This window comes from Atractosteus spatula, chromosome 3, assembly GCF_055471065.1.
Source record: "Atractosteus spatula isolate fAtrSpa1 chromosome 3, fAtrSpa1.hap1, whole genome shotgun sequence".
Lineage (NCBI taxonomy): Eukaryota > Metazoa > Chordata > Actinopteri > Semionotiformes > Lepisosteidae > Atractosteus > Atractosteus spatula.
The window spans coordinates 3331846-3350244 of NC_142708.1; the positions used below are offsets into that span (position 1 = coordinate 3331846).

Sequence of the window (18399 nt, forward strand, 5' to 3'; positions counted from 1 at the left end):
GGGAGACAGACTCACTGTTTCCCAGGCTGTAACAGGAGATCACATACTGGGCTGCCAGTTCAAGTGAGTTCCCTCCTCCCTCTCCCAGTACGATTGGGACCTGTTGTGATTCTGGCAGGCTCACTCGCTCACTCCGAAACAGAGCAAAAGCGAACAGGTTCAGCAGCAAATCCCCCTCCGTCTTTCTTCCCTGCGTTCTGTGCCCAGTCTTTTAATCTGTTTTTTAATCTGTTTTAATTGGAAACACTTTCTTTCTTCCTTTCTCCTGTAGCTTTTGTGCTAATTGTCTTGGTCTCTTTATTTGTTATTTTCTGCAGGACAGGGACCTTCTCTAAATCTGCCCTGGGCAATGGAATATGTTTGTGCAGACCTTGCCTTTCTTCAATAAATAAATTAAATTAAGAAGTTCCATTGACGCTGATTTCTTGGGGCTTCCTGTGGGCTAAGAAACTGTTTTTTTAGCTGAGTGCATTCAGATGCTTTGGCATTACAAAGTGCCATATAAATTATAATGCCATATAAAGCACAGCAAAGTGTAATAAAGTGTAAGCATGGAGAGGATTGGAAAGTGAAGTCGTGGTTTGTGGCCTTGTAACCAGAAGGTTGTGGGTTCAAATCCCAGTGAGGAACTGGTGTTGTACCCATGATCCAGGTACTGTACTTCACCTGAATTGCTCCAGTAAAGTTCTCACCTCAATTGCTCCAGTAAAGTTCCCAGCTGTATTAACGGGTGCAAATGTAAATCACTTTGGATTAAAAGCGTCACCAAATAAACTGGTGATTTGCTTTCTGCTTTATCCAAAGAGGACAGCTGTTCTCTGCACTGGATCAGATTTAAAGTCAGTGGCTCTAAACACCCACAGAACAGCCCAACAAGCCGGGCAGGATGCAGAGCCTCACCTGAAGAGGGGCTGATTTGGCCAAGCTGGTAGCCCGGCGGTGCCTGACCAGGGGGGTAGCCGGTACTCCAGTCTACACTCAGGTGTCCATACAGCCCTCTCCTGGATATGACCGCTTCAGTGCTGCCGGTCACAAGGCTCGAGACCTGGAGAGCGACTGATTCAAACCCCACCTGCAGCACACACAGCAGGGAGAAAGAAGACGCAGTCTGTGGCTGTGATGTATACTCAAGTCTGGATGATCTCTAGGGGAAGCTTATTATAACTCAGTTCCGTCTTGTGGACATTCGATTGTGGACACAGGGCCACAGTGAAACACGAATCGGAGGACACAAGTGGAAACTACAAAGAAGGGCATTTAAAACTGTCACACAAAGGGTAGTGGGAGAGTGGAACAAGCTACCCAGCCATAGTGTTGAAGATGATACTGGCTTCTTTCAGGAAACAGCCATATGGGATATTCGGATCAACAGAATCCTAGACTACTAATTAAAGAAATGAGCTAGGTGGATCAAAACACCTTGTCTCCTTTGTGACCAATCTTACGCTCTCATATTGAGTCGGCGTGTGAGGTTGTGCTGGAGGAAGACAGAGGGGAAGGGGAGGGAAGGCAGTTTTATTGGTCATTTCTAATCACTTTATCCAAATACAAGGTTAAAAGGACTCCAGAGCTTAACCCGGTAAGCAACAGGCGCAAAACAGAGAAACACCCTGGATGGGTGTGTCTGTCACAGGGCAGACAGACACAAAGACAGACACACTCGCACCAGGGCCAGTATTCACAGAACACATCCGAAGAAGGGCTTCACAAGTGAAACGCTGTGCTTCTTTTCTTTTTAGCATGGAATAAACCTTTACTTGCTCCTTTGCAGCCTACGCCTGCTGATGCAGCTCCCTTCTTGAACTACTGTACTTCAGATTTCACAGAAGCCAATTAACCAACTGGTACTGTCTGTCTTTGGGAGGAAACCAGAGCACCTGCAGGAAACCCACATGAACACGGGGAGAACGTACATACTCCACACACATACTGTAGCAGCCCAGGTCTGAAATCGAACCCAGGGCCCCAGCGCTGCAAGGCAGCAAAGCACACCACTGCACCTAACATGTAATTATTATGTCCCCATTAATTATTTTATAACAAGTAAATAAAATATAATTTTTACTGCCACTGAGATGGTGCCAGGGTTTCTCTGTCATTTAGTTAAGTTCCTTTCGGCAGATTAGAAATAATATTTTGAAAAGAAAATGGAAAATGGCATAAATACTTAAAACCACACATAACCCCACAGCTGTTGATTTTCATCCAGAAATATACAAATATATGAAATATATGAGGAATGAACTCTGGAAAAAAAAACAGCACATCACCATATTGCTTTCAGTATTGATTACGGGTTTCAGACAAGAAACATCTCAGAGTCTCCTGGAGTTCACGAATCAATTACAAGTCAGCTTAACACAGATTAATTTTCTAATTAGCATTTTCCTTTCCTGCTACAAAACATCGGACCAAGCAATAATAATTAAACATGTTACATCTGGAGAACCAGTCAAGTCAATAAGCATCTGGGAGCAGAAGAAAGCAAGATGGAGGGACTCTGTGACTCACCTCTGAATTTGCAGCCGCTTCAGGGACAGACACCAGAGCCATCTTCGCCTCCTGCAGGAGCCGAGGAGGGCTCCCAGAAACCTCACCTATCAGGGTCACGTTGGAAAGCTCGACGGTGAAGTTGAAACCCGTAGAAAAGAAAGCCTACAACAAAAGATACAGTGGAGTACACAGCACGGGGCAAAACCGCTCAAGAAGTCAAGACGCAACAAATCACAGTGCCTGTACAGCATGTGCTGGTGTTATGGTACTGGCAAGGTTACAACTGCAGGTCGACCTGGAACTCTGACTCAGCCCTGGCAGGTTAGGTAACAGGGATGCTTCCAAAAGGAAGCAAAAAGCCTGTGTGTTCAGAGTGGGTCCTGTAGCCCCGGCACTGCTAGAACACAACTAGACTACTTCATTGACCAAATGTGACATCATCATTGTAATTTGCTAGGAGAAACTGATGCCCCATTGAATTGAATGCACATACTGCTGCCTTCATCTCTCCTGCTCCAGAGGGTGAACTGCAGCAGGTTAAATGTGCAGTAACTCAGAACCAACAATTGCATGTTGCGGGGCCCAAAAATAGCCAATGTAGAACTTTACAAGGGAAGGAGGTGGAAGTTTGGAGAGGCCTCTGCTCTGGCACTGATGATAATGACGTCATGGTCGCGATGTCACCAATGAAAACCTACCTGATTACTGATTGGCACTGCACTGCTTCCGAAACTGGCACCATCTTTAACCAAGAGGTTTCCCAGAACAGTGTCCATGAAGAAGTTCTGTCCTTGGCCGTTGGCAGTGATCTTGTACTCCACCGTGGCGTTCCCGAATGTTCCTGCATGTCGGGAGACATTGAGGGAAATTTCCCGGCCGAGGTCTCTGCCCACAGTCACAGACTGCAGGCCGGGATAGATGGCGAAGACGCCGTGGGGCTCGTCATTGGCTTTCACTGAGAACCTGGAGGTGCTTTTATCGGCATCCAGGTCAGCACCTCCATCCACAGAGGTCAGTCTGATGGTGTACAGCTCGTCCAGCTCGGGTATGTTGTCTGGCAAGAGGTGGACCAGTATTTCGGCTGATCTCTGCCCATTTAGAATCACAGCCTGCCCTCGACGGGCGACAAAGTCACCTGCAATGTCAGAGCCACTGGACAGCTCCCAAGACACCTGCATGAGAAGGAGAGTACAGGTGAGACACATTTCCCCGTTTGACAAGTTATTCTTTTGTCAGGTTAACAATTTTTTTTTTCTTAATCATTCTGTCATTTACTGTATTTCTATCCTTCCATTATTCTGTTATCACGGTTTTATTATTTTGCTCTCTCAGCTTGTACTGGTCTTGTTTTTCATTTTTTCTAAGCTTGTTGTACGCGCACGATCATTACTGGGAATTTCATTTTCATTCTTGTATTGCAAGAGTGTCATGTAATGGTGTAATGATTACAGTCTGCAAGAGAAGCCACCATCTTGACTTAACATCCTCAGAATGTTTAACTGGACCAGAGGAGTGGCTAATTCCATGTGGAATATCCTGATAGCTCCTTTCCTCCATTTGGAATCTCACTCCCTCCCAGCACCAGAGATTCACTCAAACCAGCTTTGTCTAATTCTGCCTCTCACTTAGAAGGTGTCCGTCTCTGCTCAATGCAACAAAATTTTGAGCCAAGATAGTGGTTACCTTAAAGCCACCTCTTACTACATCACTAACGGCAAAGTACATGTTACATGTGTATTGTATGGTGTACTTTTAAAGGGCTTCTAAGAAAATACAGAAAATAACAAAATTATTAGTATTTTTTCAGTAGGACACTTTGAAAATATTTTTAATCTGCCATTATATGTGATATGCAAAAGGCTGTGATTGTCTGGAACAAGTTACCAAGCAGCTGCTGAAACCGATTTTCTACCAAATGGGAGAAAAATGGGCAGACTGACGCTCTCCTCTCATTTTAAGAGAAGATTAACAGAGACAGAAACACTCTGTAAACCCATCTGTTTTTAGGATATCCCGATACTAAAATGGATGGATTTAAAAAAATAAATTGTTTCCGTGAATAAATCGTGGAACAGTCTAAGTCCACTTCAGCGGCTGCCTTTTACTGAAGACAGCTTTGTCGACATTTATTTGGGTCGTTCACTAGGAAGAACAGCTCCTTCTCTTCACGGTCTCTGCAGCAAAAGGCACTGACCGTGACATTCCCCATGAGCCCTTCCCTCCGAGTGACGAGGAAGGAGATGTTCAGAGGGCCCTCCATTTCGCTGGGCTCCACGTAGCTCCTCTCTATGAGGGCCTGCGGGCTGAACTGCACGATACCATTGGGATCCCCAAACTTCTCGATCTGTTGCGGGAGAGAAAAAAAAAAACAACAACAGTGTGAATGAGACCCAAAGTCAGCTTCAATGCTGTCATTTTCAAACCGGCCCACTGTCCTACTTACAGCTGGACAAGGCGGCTGGACTCAAAGGCTTTGAATCGGATGCTGCCTACAGCTCAAATCTACTGCCCTGCAGCCTCTTTTGGGCACTATGCCTGCGTATTTCGGTCCAGAGGATCTCATCTTCATAGTAGCACCTGATTAAGCTGGACCCCTTTAGTGCCGAGCGGTGCCAAGGTGCGTACGTGAATTATGACAGTGCTGTGGGACTGATCTACAGCGGGCCTGGTCTTGGGTGGACTTGGCTGCTTCTCTGTCTTTCAGCCAGAACCTTCTGTTCACACGGGGTAACATCCCTGCCAGCATGAGAAGACAGCAGGGAGCTCGTCTGCGTGCTGTGACTCACCGTGAGGGCCACACTGTTTGCCTTAGAGTCAATGTCTGCTTCCCCCGACAGGAGGCTCAGCGATACAGTGAAAGTCTCCCGCACTTCCACCTCCCCATGGGGGAAGACCATCAGGTCAATGGCACGGGTTCCTCCCTCCCCATCTCTGAAATGGAAGGATCCATTCACAGGTTCACCAATGTCTGTGTTTATTGCAGGCAAAACCTCTTTTGAATTGGGACCTAGAATGTTCCATTTTATCTGAGGGAAGGTAATCAGATTTCAGAGTTAATTGTGATGGTTAACTTCCAGGTGTAATTTAATAACACCAGCAAACAAAAGGTAACAATCAATAATAATAAAAATAATAATAATAATAGCTTGCTTCCAAATGAAGAAAAAAAAAAAATTAGTACATCTAAAATCAATCTTTTGAAAATATAATAGGCACTACTGAAAAAAATAATTTCTCCTAATACTTTGATTATATATCCAATAAACTTAAACAAATAAAATAAATGTATATCATACATACTTTTAATAGAATGCAGAATCCAATCAGTATAATGAAACTGTACATGTGCGTCCCATACAATAAAACACTGCGCAAGCTAGCCGATAATCAGAGTGAACACACTGCTGTCAGGAACTCACCGTGGCTGTTCCAGTCAGCCCCCCTGTCCTCTCCAGGACCAGCGTCAGCACTTGGGTGCTGTTGGGGTTGGGGATTACGAGCTCGCTCTTGTTAAGGAACCGGATGAGCCCGTTGGGAGAGTCGCTTTTGGCGATGGCTATTTGAGAAACCAAATAGCTTCCCAGCACGGCTCCCCCACTGGCTCCTGTTAGCTGGATCTCAAACAGCTCTTCGTATTCCCTGCAAAATCCAAATATTCCAGTCTTCCATTCACTGCCACAAACCACACAGCCATGCAAATATATCGGATGCCTATGCGCGCTGATTGTAGGAGCTGCTGCTTAGAAATTGCTGTGCTTTAATTGAATTATCATCAGGGGCTACGGTCAACCCATGACAACGGTGACAGAAATACGGAGTCTACCGCAGGAGCTCAGGGTGCGGGCAAGACCGCATATGGGATGGGTCATCAACAAAGCGGAGCGCCCAGAGAAATCACGTGTAACCATGGGAAGAATGCGAAAACTCGACACAGACAGCTATCCCAGTGCAGAACTGAACCCAGGACCCAACGGCTAAGAGGAAGCAGGCCTAATTGTCGCACCTATACTGTCTGCAATTTGATTGCTTACAATGATATGCACAGTGGCATCCTTTACTAAATTAAAACAGCCTTCCCCAAAAACTAGCTTATACAGTGTATCAATGATACTGAAATACACCACATAATACAACAATAACCATTTTAATGTGTTTTCTCTATTCTGATTTTAATTCTCAAAGACGAAGGGGAGGTTTCATTTTCAGATTTTTATTAAGTATCTTGTTTTAGCTAAAAAAGAAAACAACGCATCAGAACATAAGGTTCCCGATGACAGCCAGCCTCTTGGCCCTTCTGGTAGATGGAAACAAACTGATTCCTCCAGACGTTTCTTGAAAGAAGCCAGGGTACTGGATTCAACACCATGGCTGGGTTGCTTGTCCCACACCCCCGCAGTTCTGTGTAAAAGAGTGCCTCTTGTTTTCTATCGACCTTCCTGCAGTTTCCATCCAGTAAATGAATGACTACGGCATCTGCTTTGGTGCATTCTAGACAACGTGGAGAAGCAATTAAAAAGGGCATGGAAAATGTTAGCATTTACAGTTAAAAGTGTAGACATTAAATCAAAGGGTGTTTTGTCAAATCAATTCAGAGAAAATGAATCATATTATATTCTGCTTAGAATACAGAATTAAAATGTCCTGTACTGACAGGGTAAAGGAAGAGATCCCTTTGAGACCTGAACAGAGAATGACGACAAGGGCACCTCGGAGGCACTTCCACCAGCAGCTCACTGGACTTGTCCTGAATCAACATTGAAAGATGAACCATAGGACCCATAGCGGAAACTATGTGGAGGTGCAAAACTGAGAACAGGCTGCCGGTGTTTACAGAAAGAGTGGCAGGTGTCTGGGACAAGCTACTCAGCCACGTTGTGGCAGACAGCAGCCTGGCTTCTTCAAGGACGAGATCCTGGGATCGGTTACATGCTATTTATTAAACATGCTATATGAGCTCAATGTCATCCTCTTGATTGTAGGCTTTCGTATATCAACTTCTTACCACAACAATGTCCTCTCCCCTGTCTTCCTCCCTCTTAGTACTAGCTCAACTAATTTCTTTTGTCTTATAAGAGACATCTGTGCAACATGGTTTTAACAATGTTTCATTCATCAAGGCTGAAATAAAGTCATCACCTGTCTGCATCGTCAACAATGGACACGTTGATGTGGGTGAGGTTCTGCCCGTGGTAGAAAGTGACAGAGCTGTTGGGGAGGCTGAAGTCTATCCCATCGGGAAGAGCCGTCACACTGCGGGAGATGAAATCCGCCATCACCACTCCCAACGAGCCTCGTCTCCTTAGCACCGGGATCAGAACCGTACCAGCATCCTCTTCCACTGGGAGGCCAACCAAGAGCCACGTCAGAAGAAATCAAAACTTTTTAATGTATCACATAACATCCTGAATATGGACATGTAGTCACACAATTAAAAACCATTCATCTATTTCCACCACATACTGTACTTCAACAATCTGTTACAAGTCCCTCTGGTGCAAAGAGATGTACTGTAGATTTACTGCACAAATTTCATGTTTATTTTGTATCCAGTGATTTTTTTTTATCTTATGCCAATTAGAAAATGAACATTGCTCTGTGATTGGAGCACGTCTGAAGCTCACCAGTGATCCTTCTGTACTGGGGGTCAAACTCAATGATGCCCTCGGCATTGTCATTCTTCTGTATGACGATCCTTGTGGACGAGATGTTCCCTATTGCAGGAGGCTGGTCTCGCTGAAGCCCTTGCTCTCTTATTGTGAAGTCAGAATCACTTCAATTGAGACAGCACACAGAGAAATGTATCTGTTTTAATTTATTGTGAAACAGGAAAAAAGAAGTGCACTGGCAATAGGTTTTCCAATTCTTTCCTTTCATTTTTGCTTGGATGCTTCCCATTCAATAACCATTGTTTAATTTCATGCTTTTTAATTGTACCTTTTTCCAAATGGTTTACTGAGCACTATTATGGTCAAGGGTGAGAGGGTGAGCGCTTCTTCAGTCAGCTGCAGCCTTGCTGAGTGTGAATTGTTCTGAAAACTGATTACTGCTCAAACAAGTCTGGAATTCCAGCATTGGAAAGGGGTCAAATTCTGTAGATCAACAGCATGGTGGCTGGTACCACTGGGCCAGAACAAAATTAATGATCTCATGAGAACTCAAACTATACAGTAACATGAGGCCGGTACAAGGTTCAAGCATCTTAACTGTACAGGGGAGAGGACCCTACACTCAATTGTCAATGGGAAATAAAAGTAAGAAGTACCACAACAGGAAAATGAGAGAAGCTCTATCATAAACCAGAAAAATTATAGCAAGTTTTGTGTTTTATTTTTTGCTCAATGTGAAATCATCGACTTGGCTTGCTGGAAGGCACTACCAACCTGGCATTGACAAGCTCCGCTCTGGTGATATTGAGGTAGAATTGCTCCGGGCCCTCGGGAAGGTCATCGTTGAGGATTTCAATGGGGATGGTGTGGACAGAGACTGACGGGAGGAACAGCAGCTGCCCGGACACAGCGGTGAAGTCAGAGTCGCTCTCCGCACTGCCACTGGTGGTCTGGTACCAAACCAGCACACTTCCAATATGGCCCCGAGACCGCAGCACTGTGATGTTCACCTACACAGGCAAACAGGGAAGGAGCATGGAATCGGAAATGCTAAAGGTTTAAAAACAAAGTACAGGACACCCAGTGCCATCTGCCCCTGTCCTGTTTATATAAGATTTCCTCTTACCAGCAACAGCACTATGAAGATAAGATAAGATCACTTTATTAGCCCTGTACAATTTCTTGCATTAGGAATTTGTCTTTTCACATACCCCAGCTTGCTCTCCATGAGACACACAGACAGGGAGAGAAGCTTGGGGTCAGAGCGCAGGGTCAGCCATTGTACAGCACCCCTGAAGCAGTTGGGGTTAAGGGCCTTACTCAGGAGCCCAACGGAGTTCAATTCCTCTGCCAGCCACAGGATTTGAACTGGCAACCTTCCAGCCACAGGCACAGATCCTTAGCCACAGAGCCACCATTCCACCCCTGAACACAGCACTACTGTAAATGACCGCCATTGCAAGAAACAAAGCAACATTTTCCAGGAGAAGAAACAGAAGAAGATGCAAAAAAAAGTACCGATCTGGATGCCATACTGTTGAAAATGAATTAAAAATGAATTTGGTAATCATGTACAATTCAAATATGTAAGAGAAGGACTTAGATCACAATACAGTACTTCCAAACTGTGGTGTGCAGTAAAGCAAAAGCATGGAGCATTTTTTGGATGCACTGCATCTCGTGTGCCACACTGTGGAAAGCCACACTGCTGCGGCTCACGGCCTACAGCTCACCCTTCTCTCCTCCTCCGAGGTCTGCAGGAGCTCCTGTGCCAGGGAGAAGCAGCCGTGAGGGAAGTCGCTGGCGGCCACGGTGATGTTGGCGCTCCTGCTGGACTGGTTGATCTCAGCGCCCTGGCTCACCGAGCTCAGGACCAGCTGGTACGAGCGCCTCTCCTCGGGAATATCATCGTCCAGGGCCTGCAGCGCAGCAGGGGTCAAACGGGCCAACGAAGGAGATAGGACATAACACAAAATTATTACCTTTACCTCATTTTCGGACACCTCCCTTGTTCACATTTCCAGTAATGGGGTGCTTAGGTGCACTGCAGTGGAACTGATCAGCGAGAAGGTTTAATGGAACAAGACATGCAACCTCATAAATGAAGTATCTGTTACTATCACAAAATAAGGGTCTGTTTAAGGCCCGACTGCAGTGATACACGTGCGTGATATGCGTGCATTAGTGATGTCATCTTTGCTAAAAGGTGATTTTATGGGATTTTCTGCAAAAGCAGAAAGTCCCAGAGAAAAATCCACCTGCACCCTCGTTAGCTCCTTGCCTGTATTCTGATGGTGGCAGCAGACTGCCTGTCTCTCATGACCACCCTCCCAGATGTCTCCTCAAATTCGCTCGCAATGGGGGGAGTTATGTTCCAGTAAACGGTGATCTCACCAAAAATCCCAGGACCACGCACAATGCTGGGAGAAAAGAAGAACTCAATTAAGCCCACATTAAAATACACCTAGTCAAACTCGGAGGGAAGATTAAACAAGATTACACGATACCTGACAAGGGCTGACCCATTGTAAGTCCCCACTGGTTCTCCAATCAGAATGTTTTGGGAGGACTTGGCGATCTCCACTGTCCCAAGAGCTCCCTGGTCTCCCAGAATAACAACAGAGGCAAAACCTAGAAGAAAAGTTGTTCTTGTCAAAGGCTGAGAAATGTTCGACAAACATCATGTGCCCTTCCATACTGAGTGTCCTGCTGTTGCACTGACCGTCAATGGGGCTGATGAGGGCGTCGTTTGTGGCCGACAGGAGCTGAATGGTGAATCTCTCATCTCCCTCTAGCACAGCATCTGGCAGAGCACGCACAACCAGAGTCTTCCTGGATTCGGTCTAGAGAGAAACAACCAATTACATGTCGCTTCTGCGTGTTCACCCACTAATAATCTAACCCCATTATTTATTTACAGAAACTTTATCAACAGCTTCACAATACTTGACAGTGCATATTTCAGGCATTTCTGCCCTTACATGGTTGAAAACTAAATCAAACGGGGACTTTGTTAAGGAGGTTAAGTAAATGTTTAAAGTAGCTATTATGTATCATACATAAACAAACCTGAGTTTACTTCAGGAGAAAGCCAACAACACAATTTGCTCCTGTAGACTTGTTTTCTCGAAAGAGTGGAGATCAGAGACACAATGTTTCGGCTGTGGAGCCTTCTTCAGGTTTCAGGTTTCAGGTTCACACTTGAAAAAGGCTCCACAGCCAAATTGTTGTGTTTCTTTTCTTCTCTTCTCAGCTTGTAATAAACCTTCACTTGTTCCTTTGCAGCCTACGCATGCTGATGCAGCCCCCTGCTTCAGCCCCTTTAACAAGCCAGAGTACCATAATCCCTCTTCCCTGTCACGGCTGCATTACTGCAGACTCCACTGAGTTCTGCGAGCCCGCCTGTGAGCTGTACCTCATTGAAGAACAGAGTCCCGTTGAGGGGTGTCAGGTCATCTCTGGCTGCTTCCTCCACGAGCCACACAAGGTGAACCGACCCTGAGCCACCGGGGCTGCGCACCACTGTCAGTGTTGCCATGGCAGCAGGGTCACTGGGAAACTGAGGCTCCCGCACCGTCACCTGCATCACAGCAAACTGTGTCACTGCAGCTGTCCACATCTGGCAACCCCGTTACACCTACACTGCACACGAGGCCCCATCTATCTAAATCTAGTAGGATCAAGTCATTCTTTGCTGCCATCAAGTAATTCGTTGTGCTGCCCAACAAACATCTTTATCTGCCAGGAGAAGCCGAGTTTAGCCGCTGACTTTTAGCACAACTGCCGCTGCTCATAGGGATATCATTGCACAAGCTGGTAACACAACTACCAATAAAGAATTCAACAACAACGATGGTGGTGGTGGTGGTGGTGGTGATGTTAAATCTCCTATGAAATGCTTGAAACATTGAAACCAGGTGGATGCTGCACACTGGTGGTGGTGGAGGGGAGTCCCCATTACCTGTAAAGCGCTTTGAGCGGAGTGTCCAGAAAAGCGCTATATAAGTGTAAGCAATAATAATAATAATAATAATAATAATAATAATAATAATGACAGACTGGGTGGTATATCTGATTTCTAACTTTGTCCAAGTATTAATAATAACAAAGGATTTTTATCCACCCTGGATTTGTTTTGGCTGTGCTTTAGCAGGATCGTAATTTGTTTTAAATAACCATTTCAATTTATCAGCTGAGGAAGTCTCTTGATTGAGAGGAACCTATAAAGACATTTTCCTAATGCAAACGTGATACAGAGCACCTGTGGCTGGGTGAGCGCCCTAACTTTGTGAGCTGATAAACGTGACAAGTTGTTAGTTACTGAAGCCAGAATATCACAGTTCCAAATCTGCCCGGGAGTCAGAGTAAGGGACCCCTGATGAAAGTAAAAAGCTGATTCTCACCTCTTGCAGGTCAAATCCAAACATGCCCACAGGCGAGTCATTGGGAGGGATGGTGACAATCAGAGAGGATTCATTCCCCAGTCTGGCCCCCCCAGCCACAGCAGTTAAAGCAACACTGAAAGTCTCCGCGAATTCAACAATGTTGTCATCCAATATGGCGATTTCAATAAAGCTCTTGTCCTGTTGAGACATTTCACGCCCAAGCATAAATGTAAAAAAGAAATGTTTGGCGATTTTCAATGACTTCTGAGGCTTTCTGCAAAAACTACATGCAATAGCGGAAGGCAATGTTGAACACAAGTAAAATTAATTAATTACCATGCTATGTACTGTACGTATGGCTTTTTCTTTTTTTAATAATTTAACCTACATGATTGTATGGTTTTGTAACTTTGATCACACTATTGTTAAATGTAGTTAGCAAATGTAGCTTAAATGCAAAGCGTAAGTAATATATTGTATGATAGAATGCCGATAAGATCAAAGACCAAACAGACAAAACTAACATTATTTATCATTTTTATTTCTGTGTAAATGATGAATTTTTGTGTTTGAATGTTGGCTTGTTTTTAACATGGAGTCTGTATTGAAAAACAGTACAGAACTGTAAGTACCTGTCTATCATTAAGTGTGATATTTCCAGAAGCTGGACTAAAGTCTTCGAGGCTGGCAGAGATGGGCTGAGCTTCCCAGTACACCACCACTCTGCCAGTCTGGCCAGCCAATCGGATGACGGATAACTGCAGGAGATTGCCTGGAGGAAGAACTTCATAGGCCACAACTCTGCCAATCATATCCTGAAATCAGAAGTGATGATTCTCCCTTTCAATTGACTACCCAGAAAAAAAAGTCACTTTTTACAACTTCATTATGAAGAATCCACAAAAAAATTGTATGAGCACGTAAGAAGCTGAAAGTACATTTTTCAAACAGGTAATAACCTCCAACATGACTAAGAGTATGTGTAAACTAGTCCTGACTTACCACTGGTGGGAAGTATTGGAAATACAAAGATATCAAGGAATTCAAATACTTGCTAGGTGATTAAACAAGAACCACTTTTACTACACAAAACCATAGTGGCATGAGACCATGTGTAAAACACCCAACTATGAGGAAACCTCTAGCTGTTACCTAGAAAAGCTTGTCTGCTGAATACTGTATGAAGAAAATGAATCATGGTGCCCACATACAGAGGAATTTAATTATCCAATTTAATATCTTTGGAGAAAAATATTTTTTTATTTAATTAGACTGGCTCTTCAAGTCAAAGCAACTTAAGCTTGTGGAGGCAGCTGAGTATCACAAATCTGAGTGAAGTCCCCTTGGGACTGGGGATCGGCACCGTTCAGTCACAAGACCAGAGCGCTGGCTAGATTAGATTAGACAGCTAAAGCACAGGACTTGCTGGCTTCTCTCTCTATATACATCCAGAAACAATCATCAAAAAGGAGACAATGTGTTCTTAAATATGACCATGTAAGCATTACCACAGCAGAGAAAAAAACAGAAATCCTTTTTTGTGAGACCATAGCCGTTTGCACCTCTTACTGAAAAAAGAAAGACTACTATCCTACAGAACAACCTAAGTACTGCTGCTTTGTTGAACCTTCAGTGGCGATAAGATTTCCTCTACAGTGTAGCTAGCCACAATAAATTAAACAGACTCAGCCTTCGCCTGTCATGCCAGAGAGGTACAAGTATACCTGCTAGGGACATCAAATAAGCCTTGAGCGCAGCAGCCGAAATGTGCAGATATTATCACACCAGCACGTTCATCATCCGATCAGCACGTTCTGTACCTTAGAAACATTGAACTGTACAACTCCCCGGGGATCGTCATTCTCCAGAATGGTGATTTCCACTGTCTCCATTCCCGGCCTCCTGACGCTGGGCTGTCCTCCACCTTCCACTGCCCTCAGCAGCTCCACTCCGGTGATGTTGACCCAGAAGGTTTCCGCTAGTTCAGGGGCATCGTCCTGGAGGAGAGGGACACACGAGAGATGTCTGTTCACACTTGGACAGCTGTGAGAACGACAGAGAGGCTAGCCTTTTCTGTCGATGTCGTTGTCATCATCCCTGTCATTGTGTTGGTTTCGGCCTCCTCAACTGCCTTGTCTCCCTTTTACATTTTTTCGTTCTTAAAACTGAATTGACCACCTGCCATTTGGCAGGGAATATTTCTTTCAAGCAGGGGAGACCAAGCAGAAGAGGACAGTCTCCTCTATTTCCAAAAACAAATACTGTGGTAATCTCACCTTTGTGCGCATGTGCAAGAGCTGACAAAGTTGCAAGATTATGTTTGTGTTAAACACATGGAAAAAATACTTGATTGGACTGGTACTAACGTGCACAGAAATCACAGAAATAATACAGAAACATCCTAAAATGAAAAAAAAAACTATACACAATAACAGGCCAGTATTCAGCATGTAAAAAGTATGAAAACAGCTGTATTCCTTTCATGCTAGTTCACCCAGTGATGTTAATTTAATAGTTTCTAACATCCTTCTCCCCAGTCAATGAATTAGGCAGGCTGTTTGACCACACAGCGAAAAGAATGGCCCATTACTGGGAAAAGCCATCAAACATATCTCATCTTTGGTCCGAAAAGAAATGAGACTCAACTTACAGGCAGTATAGTGATGTAGACATGGACAGCAGTCACATTTTCCTTCATTATCACGGTCTCTTCTTTAGCAACATAGTCCTCGTTTTCTGTGGCCTGATTCACTGGCAGTTGTGACAAAGCAGGCTTTGTTCTGAAATGTACTGCGACATCCCCAACAAAGCCCTGCTCTCTTGCAATGGTTAAAGTGATGTTGCTCGGGCCATCTGTAATAATAACATATAACCAAAATAAATCTGTGTCTGACTGTGTTTATGCAATCACTCTTGTCACAAAGAATATAGGTAGAGTTTTATACTAAAGCCATTTAATGTGCTGCACTTGCAGATATGTACGTGTAGCTCCAATGTTTTATTTTTTCCACTTATAAATGTGGTACAATTAAGATTGATACAAAACTCAAATTGTAATTCAAAATTAAGCCAGGCTCTTCACGCAAACTAACCCTGTTGGAATGATCTTTAAAAGGTGCTTAAAGGGTAAACTGTCCTGTCTGGTCTTAAGATCAAGTCTAACAAAGCAGAAAACTTACACTGCGGCTCCTGTGTGGTGGAGAAGAGGGAGTCCGAACGCCAGCTGATCACCCCATAGGGAGAGTCATTAGAGAGGATGGTGATCTGAGCCTTGTTCCTGCGTGGGTCAATCACTGCGCCCTGTGTGGAGTCTTTAATCCCCACAGTGGTGACCCCAGTGAGGGTGATGGTGACCGTCTCTGCAAGCTCAGGCACCTGGTCTGCCAGAACTGTCAGTGAAATCACAGCAAGTGCCTGACTGTCTGAAAAAGACACCTGGGAAAAGGATCAACAAACATCAGGACTCCTTGCACTACTCTCAGAATTTTCAGCTCTCCTAAGTTTTCTCAGCGCCTCTTGATATCACCATTATGAAGTTAAGCTTTTTTGATTTCTCCCTGATTTAGCCATCACCAGCTCAGAAATAAACTAAAAACAAATGTCCCATTGATCACACAAAAATTACAACCCCAAAACAAATGAGAATATTAATTAAGTTGAGCATGAAAGCATGGGTGATGGGAGGCTTAATTGGCATGATTTCTACAAGGTTAAGATGTTTTATTATTGACTGCTTTTCATGAAGGCATGATAATATTACTAATAACATAGCAATAATAATAGTCCAACATTCTACCATTTTTGTGAATATCTCAGTAAATGAACAAGTAGGACAACCGTTCTTAAAATGTAGAAGTGCTTTCTCGAATAGCTTCTTAACCACTGTGTTAAAGGTATCGGCTTCACAATGGCATTGGAAATCCTCACCACTCCAGAGCTGGGGAAGATGTCATTCAGGTTCCCATTGGCTACCCAGTGTACCGTGATCTTCCCAAAGGTCCCTCTCAATCGCTCGATATTCAGTGTGAAAAGATTATCTTCTTCCAGCTCGTCAACGTCCCTGCGCAGTGAATTCTTGAAGAAAGGGGCATGTTGTTAAAAAAAAAAGCATCTCTCCGTTTTTTCATAACCACAGTCCCGCTGAAGATGGCTTTACCTGTGCAAATCCCACAATGCCGTGGGCTTCATCATTGGACGGGATCACTATGGTCACCCGACCATTGGGTCCGATCTCGGCTCCTCCTCTGGGGTTCTTGAGACGGACGCTGAACGTCTCCTCCTCCTCTGGGATGTTGTCGTCAATGATGTTCACTGCAATCACCAGCTCCCTGTCTCCAGGGTCGAACCGCAGCTCGCCTGAACTGATAGCAAAACAACACAGGCCGATGGAAGCCTCCTGTGAAGTCCTGGTTCTGCCAAGAACTGCTTTAAACGCTAGACACAAACTACAATTTTAATAAAATCAATGTTAACCAATCGGTTTTCTCAAAGCCAGAAAAGAATAATCAATAAATTTTAATTACTGTCTGTTTTTTATGATACATCGGTTCAGAAGAACATAGGAATGGTTACAAATGAGAACAGGCCATCAGTTACAATAACTGAACCAAGGATTTCATCCAGTCATACACCTTGTGAAGAATAAAGGTTTATTTTCATTTTAGAAGTGGAAGAGATCTCAGAAAGTAATATTAATTCAGTGACAATAAAAAATGTTATGTACTTCCTGTCGAGGTAAACATACATCATGTGATTTTTTTGATAAAGCTAATCATTAATACAAATTACCTTACAGTCATTGATCATGGTTCTGTTTATATTATGTGCTGTTTATATATTGCCAAAATGCTACTCAATCAGTTCATAATATCATTGTAATGCTCTGCTTACATTACCATTAACAAAGTAACTGAGAATTATCAAGTTTCCCTCTCTAAGACAAACACTGACTAATACAGAGTAAGTACTCTTAAAGGAAGGCATATTCTAAATACTCTAATCATAACTATAGTTTGGATAATTAAACAAAACATTACATACACAGCTGTGTGAAAGTCTGAGATGTTTTGCATCAATGTACTCTTTTCACTTAGTGGTTCCCTTACTTATTTGACAGGAAACATGCAATCATGGAATAATGTACTTTGTAGTCGAAAAAGTAAAGTTTTAGGTTTAGGGATGTGAGTGGAAAATTTTTTTATTAATGCTGAGGACCTCCTGACAAAGAGTCCATTACATCTGATTGGTAAGTATGGATTAGCTACTACATTTCACATTAAATTGTCGTGATTAGGTTACCGAACAACGAGTGAATGTGAAGAAAAAATTGCTAAGTGACAAGCTTGTCCTGTTCCCACCCACACAGTACAGTATTGCTAACAGTCAAAGCTGTCACAAGTGCAAATTGCAACCATGAATGCTTTGAATAAGTAATTAATGACCATAACACACAAGTATTGTACTGTATGTATTGATTGTGTCTGACATGAATCAGACTTTTGCACGGCAGTGTGTATCAGAACGCACCTCGGTATGAAATCAGACTGGTTTGAGACAGATGTCAGCTCATATACTGTGGAGTCAGAGTCTCCAGAAGCAATGAGGAATGTCTTCGTGGAGTTGAGGTCCAGGGGCTGGACAGAGAGCAGCTGTTGGGCTGGCGCAGACTCCAGCACCAAGGAAAACAGGTTCAGTTCCAAACTCCAGGAATAAAGAGAAGACTTATTTCTGCCAGCCAGCATGATGTGCCCTGAAAGACACACAAGCTAAGAGGTTTTAACAGGAAAGTGGGAGGGAAAAACGTTACATGAAGACAACAATGGGAAAAGCCTTGAAACGATAAAGCACCGTTAAAAGTAATAGTTACTGTATGGGAGATTTCTTTGGAATGTAAAAATGCATTTTGGGTCTGGCAA

The 18399-nt window shown here is 43.8% G+C and overlaps 1 protein-coding gene across 1 annotated transcript in view; it reads right to left on the reverse strand.

Annotated features, from left to right (window-relative positions):
- The window catches only part of adgrv1 (adhesion G protein-coupled receptor V1), a 186981-nt gene that overhangs the window by 106229 nt on the left and 62353 nt on the right, over positions 1-18399 (reverse strand). The window contains exons 51-72 of the mRNA XM_088912067.1: positions 18011-18233; positions 16641-16845; positions 16412-16558; positions 15664-15919; positions 15135-15337; positions 14305-14481; positions 13117-13299; positions 12503-12682; positions 11515-11679; positions 10822-10942; positions 10607-10730; positions 10381-10519; positions 9833-10018; positions 8874-9109; positions 8115-8263; positions 7630-7831; positions 5913-6132; positions 5280-5519; positions 4688-4837; positions 3192-3665; positions 2512-2655; positions 901-1072 (exon numbers count right to left, since the gene is read on the reverse strand). Coding sequence (XP_088768193.1) covers positions 901-1072; positions 2512-2655; positions 3192-3665; positions 4688-4837; positions 5280-5519; positions 5913-6132; positions 7630-7831; positions 8115-8263; positions 8874-9109; positions 9833-10018; positions 10381-10519; positions 10607-10730; positions 10822-10942; positions 11515-11679; positions 12503-12682; positions 13117-13299; positions 14305-14481; positions 15135-15337; positions 15664-15919; positions 16412-16558; positions 16641-16845; positions 18011-18233 — 4296 coding nt within the window. The remainder of the gene's footprint in view (positions 1-900; positions 1073-2511; positions 2656-3191; positions 3666-4687; positions 4838-5279; positions 5520-5912; positions 6133-7629; positions 7832-8114; positions 8264-8873; positions 9110-9832; positions 10019-10380; positions 10520-10606; positions 10731-10821; positions 10943-11514; positions 11680-12502; positions 12683-13116; positions 13300-14304; positions 14482-15134; positions 15338-15663; positions 15920-16411; positions 16559-16640; positions 16846-18010; positions 18234-18399) is intronic.